The sequence below is a fragment of the Eleutherodactylus coqui genome, chromosome 9 (assembly GCF_035609145.1).
Source record: "Eleutherodactylus coqui strain aEleCoq1 chromosome 9, aEleCoq1.hap1, whole genome shotgun sequence".
NCBI classification, from domain to species: domain Eukaryota; kingdom Metazoa; phylum Chordata; class Amphibia; order Anura; family Eleutherodactylidae; genus Eleutherodactylus; species Eleutherodactylus coqui.
In genome coordinates, this window is record NC_089845.1 from 155,807,334 (window position 1) to 155,813,333 (window position 6,000).

The window sequence follows — 6,000 nt, forward strand, 5'->3', positions numbered from 1 at the left end:
GTCCATAAAGCAATACTCTGCCGTGGACCAGGAGGGAGCAACAGCCTGCAGGAGCGCCGCAGAACGTCAGAAGAAGTAAGTAATGATTTTTATTCTTTGCTCCGCTGTATTACCGGCGTATAAGGTGACAGTTGGGGGGTCGTCTTATACGCCCCGTCGTCTTATACGCCGGTATATATTTTTATTGTAACACATTTCTGGATGAATTGCAGGGAAGGGCTTATATATTTAACCCCTTCCCGACAATTCATCCCGCGATCGCCGGCAGCCCATTGCATTCAGTGGAACCTGCTGTATTGCTGGCTCCATTGAATTCAATGGGCAAACATCATTCTTCTCTGCTACAGCTGTTACAGCTGTGGCAGAGAAGAAGGATTTGTCTTCTATATGTTCTCAATGGGGTCGGCGCTGCTGCTGCTGCTGGGGTTCTTGAAACCTAAAATACTCCTAACACTCTCCCTATAGCAGCTCCAACACGATAGCACTTTCCCTGAACTAATCTCAGAATGCATCTGTGGTGAGCCGCGGGAGGGGCCGATTTTTATACTCGGGTGACACCTGATCTCGCCAGCCACTCACTGCAGGGGGGTGGTATAGGGCTTGAACGTCGCAGGGGGAAGTTGTAATGCCTTCCCTGTCTTTCTATTGGCCAGAAAAGCGCGTAAATTTCTCAGGGAAGAAAGTGAAAGTAACCCGAACATTGCGTGGTACTCGTTACGAGTAACGAGCATCTTGAACACCCTAATACTCGAACGAGTATCAAGCTCGGACGAGTATGCTCGCTCATCTCTATCAGAAATGCTTTTTTTTTAGAATAATCTCTGTTACAGCTATGGCAGAGGAGAACGATCTTTACGCTGACAGTGCGCGGGGGGGGGGGGCCCACTCTTGCCGGTATTGTGGCTTAATAGTGGGACCTGTGAACTTGAGATGCAGCCCAACACGTAGCCCCTCGCCTGCCCTATCCGTTGCTGTGTCGTTCCCATCACTTTCTTGAATTGCCTAGATTTTCACAAACGAAAACCTTAGCGAGCATCGGCGATATACAAAAATGCTCGGGTCGCCCATTGACTTCAATGGGGTTCGTTACTCGAAACGAACCCTCGAGCATTGCGAAAATTTCATCCCGAGTAACGAGCACCCGAGCATTTTGGTGCTCGCTCATCTCTAATTGCTGACACTCAAAAATTGTGGGAACAAAGACCCGGTTTTGCCGTGATTTTCCCATGTAGAACTAGCCTTAGACAGGTCAGACTTTTATGTTTTCGTTTTTTTTTTCTAAAATTATTCTATTATAAAAATGACAAAAGGTTTTATTTTGACTTTTATTAGTTTTGATTTTTAAACTTTTTTAAAATAGATTTTTGCATTTTTAGCACTTAGAACATTCGCTGCTTTGATCGCCCCTGCAGTATGATGTAATTCCATAGCATTACATTGTACCACAATCTGAGGCATTCTATCAAGCCAAGCCGTAGGCATGGCTTGATCGGCACTGTTATGGCAGCCCTTTGGATTTTCAAAAGGCCCCTGGCTGCCATGGCAACCGCACGGCACCCCGCGATCTCATTGTGTGGGGCCGTTTGGGACCCCCCAAAAATCAATCAGGGCATTTAAATGCCGCTGTCAGAATTTAAAGGGTTAACATCTCTGATCAGCAGCTGATGATAATTGAAGCTGTTGCGGGTAGGTGTCAGCTGTAAGAAGCAGACCCCGGATTCCCCTCCATACAGAGCCATACAATGTATGTTCTGAAGCATTAAGGGGTTAATGACACTCAGATACATAAATTTGATATTAATGATAACAGAAACTCAAAAATGTTTATTTAGCAAAACTGTCTAACATAAGATGATCCTTGTTGCCCGTAGCAACCAATCACAGCGCAGCTTTCATCACTCAAGCTCCTGAAACCGGAGGACAAAGTGCGGCGACATTCTTTCCCCGAGTGTATGTAAAGTTTCATGAGGTCTTCAGTGTTCAGTGATGAATCCGCTTTCCACTTTTTGGGCAACAAACATTATGTCAGAATGTGGGGGAGGGGAAGCCCGCCTGTCTATGTGGACTGTATGCTGGGTTCACACAGGGCTGATTTGCCGTGCAAATTCTTTGCGGAATTTCGCAGTGCCAAGTCTGCTTAGCCAGCCACGTGGACGAGATTTGTCAAAAATCTCGTCCACACGGGACGGCCAATTAGTCGTGGCAAAGCCGGCATTAGCCGTCGCTGCAGCGTGGATTCCCCGGTCGCAGCATGTCTATTTTTTTTTCCATTGCGCCCGCACTCCTCTCTATGGGAGCGCCGGCTGCAATGGAAAAGCATGCCACCAAGCCTCTCAAAAACCTGCGGGTATTGAAGCTGCGCTTTCCCGGCGTAAATCTCACCGTTTTTGGCTGCAGCAGAACCGCAAGATTTCCGACGGGATTCCGCCCTGTGTGAACCCAGCCTATGTGAGACCCCCAGAGGTGATGTGTTTTGCGCTATAACCTGTAGGAAAGTGTCCGTTCCCCTCTTCTTCCATGAGGAAACAATCCTGGGGATTTCATACCCGGACAACCTATAGATATGGCTACTGCTATGGCCAGAACAGGAAATCCCAGGTTCATCTTCCAAGAGAACGGGGTACCCCCCCCCCTCCTATTATCATAATGAAGTCAGAAGTGAGCAGCGACTACCAAACACATGGATTGTCGGTGCAGGTGGTGAGCTTCTTCATCGGCCTCCACATGCCCTGGACCTCATGCCTTGCAATTAGAGTCTACCTGACGCCCTTACCACCAACCATGATCCCAAAAGCCATTGCATCAGTCGTGATCCGCTATGACGTATATGGCAGGAAGGTTTGCAACCAAACATTCTGAGTTTCTGTTTCCATTGATATAAAATTTCTGTATCTGAGTGTCATTAAACGGGAGTTATGGGGGGTCACATTCTGAAGATCATGGCTAATAACCCTGTATTAAGGGATGTGATAGGCCTCTCTTAAAAAAAAGGGTTTGCTTTTAGGGTGCATGTAAAACCGTGAGTGTTGGGAATTAACCTGATTGTCCAGGGTAGTGCATTCCAGAGAACTGGTGCAGCTTGGGGAAAGTCTAGCAGATGGGAGTGGGAGGAACAGATGGCTGCAATGGTACCTGAACGACAACCTATCGATGTCATTGTATGTGTGGGGGGTGTTTGGAAGCCAGAAGGAGCCCCACCTTCTGTTGGATCCTTGAAATGCCGCTGTCAGAATTGGTAGCAGCATCTAAGTGGTTAAAGGCTGTGTTTGGCGTTATCTCCAATTGCGACCATTGCAACTGGACAGCCGACATACGCCAAGTATGGAGTTGGGTTGGCTCCTGACTCCATACCATACAAACCGCATACATATCTGATGTAGGTTGGATGTCGCCAAGAGGTCACAAAAATGTGAGTTGACTCACAGAGAGGGGAAATCCTCAGCGCTCCTTTTGAAGATGAATACTTTTGAGCCTTTGAAGCAAAGTGCTGTGGTTTTTCCTCTCCATATTGGAAGGTACGGGAACCCTGAAGCTGCGGCTTTATATCGGGGAACACCTACAAATACCTGGTCACAGGGCTCTAGTGTCACTGATAGTCTTTGATTCATCCATATTTGCTTACTTTATAAATGGCAGTTAAAGGGGTCCTTCGATTCTGATAGCGCCATTTTACATATCAGTTTCCCTTGCAACAATATAATCATGGTGGGGGTCTATTGCTGGGACATACCCCTATCCCAATCCAGTGCTGGCCATTCTATTCATTGCCAGGGGTAATTACATTATTGCCCTCTGCTAGGCTATTGTTGCTATACTTTTTGCCATAGGGGGGGCCAACATCTTGTAGAAACGTCTTATTTTCTATATTCCAGGATATCCTTTTGTGTCCGGAGAAGAGATTGTGACCAGAGACTGCGCCCAGAGCTGCTTCCCGAGTGACCCCAATGCCCTAGGCCAAGAAGATCAGGTGTATTGCTGCGTAGGGAATCTGTGTAACAACCTCTATGAGCGCTACACAAACTACACCGGACACAATAATTCTCCCGGTATCAGTCGCATTTCCGGAGGACTCATCCCCTGCCTGGTCATACTCAGCCTTTGGCTCTTCCTTTAACATCACCGTGAGCTTCTATACTGGTGGAAAGTTTCTGATGAACTCATCCTATATCTGAGCTGATAAATCATTGTACTCTATCGTCCGTCCAGATCTGCAGGAGACGCATTGAGACATTTGTGTGTCATCTTATGCAAGACTTTACATATACAGGAAAGGTGCATGGGCCACTCTGGTATCACTGAAACCAGACGGTGATGAAGAGGTCGTATTGTGCTGAATAAGAAGTGCACAGGGGTGTAGCTAGGGGGCGCCGGTGCCAGGGGTAGCACCAACAAGCACATACTTCAATATAAAGCTTCATCAATAGCCTGAATCTTGGCCTGGTGACGGACACTCTAGTCATTACCACCTGCCCCCTCTATGAAGACCAATTCTATGATCCTCATCGCCACTTGGGACCGCCGTCATTCAGACCCGTCACCGTTTACTTATTATATATACAATAACCCGATATACCAATAAATTCTAATAAGAAAATGAAATCAGGCAAATTTTTATTGAATGCACAGAAAACTTTTTTCAAAACGCACTCACAATTATTGTACTTAGGAAGGGGCAAAACCTGCCCTCTTTGGTTTACTGGCACTATGGATACCAGCAATGGAATAACATGGTAGCCTACTAACCTGTACATTAGTGGTTTAATTTACCAATCATTATTTTAATGTGTTAGTCCTTGGTGGCTTGATATCTCAGTCCTTGGTGGCTTGGCATAACCTAGTCCCTCATAGCTAGTCGTTTGATATCCCAGTACCTGCTTGTTTAATATCCTAGTCCCTGGTGGCTTTTGGTTTCATATTCTAGTCCCCAATGCCAAGTGGTTTGATATCCAAGTTCCTCGTAGCTAGTGGTTTAATATAATAATCCCTGATGTCTAGCAGTTTGATTTGCTAGTCCTTCGTGACTAGTGGATTGATATCCTAGTCCCTCGTGGCTTGTGGTTTCATATCCAAGTTCCTCATGGATAGTGGTTTGATATCCTAGTCTCTAGTGGGTAGTGGTTTCATATCCTAGTCCCCGGTAACTAATGGATTGATAGCCCAGTCCTTGGTGGCTTGTAGTTTGATATCCTAGCCTCTTATACCTTGTGGTTTTTATATCCTAGTCCCTGGTGGCTAATGCTTTAATATCCTAAGTGTTGGTGGCTTGTGCTTTCATATCCTATTCCCAGGTGGCTCATGGGTAGATATCCTACTCCCTAGTGGCTTGATATCTGAGTGCCTTGTAGTTACTGGTTTGGTATCCTAGTCCCTAGTGGCTAGCACTTTGATATTCTAGTCCCTGATGGCTAGTGGTTTAATATTCTAGTCCCTGGTGTAGGCAGTTAAAGGATGAGGTTGAGGATGGAGTATATCTCCCTCCTAGGCCTTTAGTCTGGATAGGGTGGCGGTCCAGTCCAGAACTTCACCCTAGTTCTAAGGAAGCTCAGCTTTGGGCACTGACCCCGTTACTGGAGCATAAAAGACTGCAGCTCCAGGGAGTCAGTGTCTAACAGCCTGAGGAGGAATCCATCTGAGCACCCTGCTTGATGCAGCGTTGCATCTGTTTTCTGCATAGACTTTTGTGTTGCTTTTCTTTGTTGCCTGGAGCACACCTTAAATAAAGACTGAAGTAAGTTTTTATTCACTTTTGGAGTCCAGAGTGTCGTTGCCGACCCCACCCCTTAGAGACATTGCCACACTGGTGACTAGTAGATTGATATCCTATTCCTTTGTACCTAATGGTTTTATATCCTAGTCCTTGGTGACTAGTGGTTTAATATCCTAAGCCCTGGTGGCCTGTGGTTTGATATTCAAGTACCTCAGGAGTAGTAATTTGATATCCTGGTTCTTGGTGGCTAGTGGTTTAATATTCTTATCTCGGGTGGCTAGCGGTTTTATATC

The 6,000-nt window shown here is 46.2% G+C and overlaps 1 protein-coding gene across 1 annotated transcript in view; it reads left to right on the forward strand.

Moving 5' to 3' along the window:
* LOC136578726 (ly6/PLAUR domain-containing protein 2-like) overlaps positions 1–4,577 on the forward strand; it is a 51,471-nt gene extending 46,894 nt beyond the window's left edge. Inside the window, exon 3 of the mRNA XM_066578902.1 lies at positions 3,873–4,577. Within this exon, the coding sequence (XP_066434999.1) occupies positions 3,873–4,114 (242 nt within the window). The 3' untranslated portion in view covers positions 4,115–4,577. The remainder of the gene's footprint in view (positions 1–3,872) is intronic.
* The last annotated feature ends 1,423 nt before the right edge of the window (positions 4,578–6,000 follow it).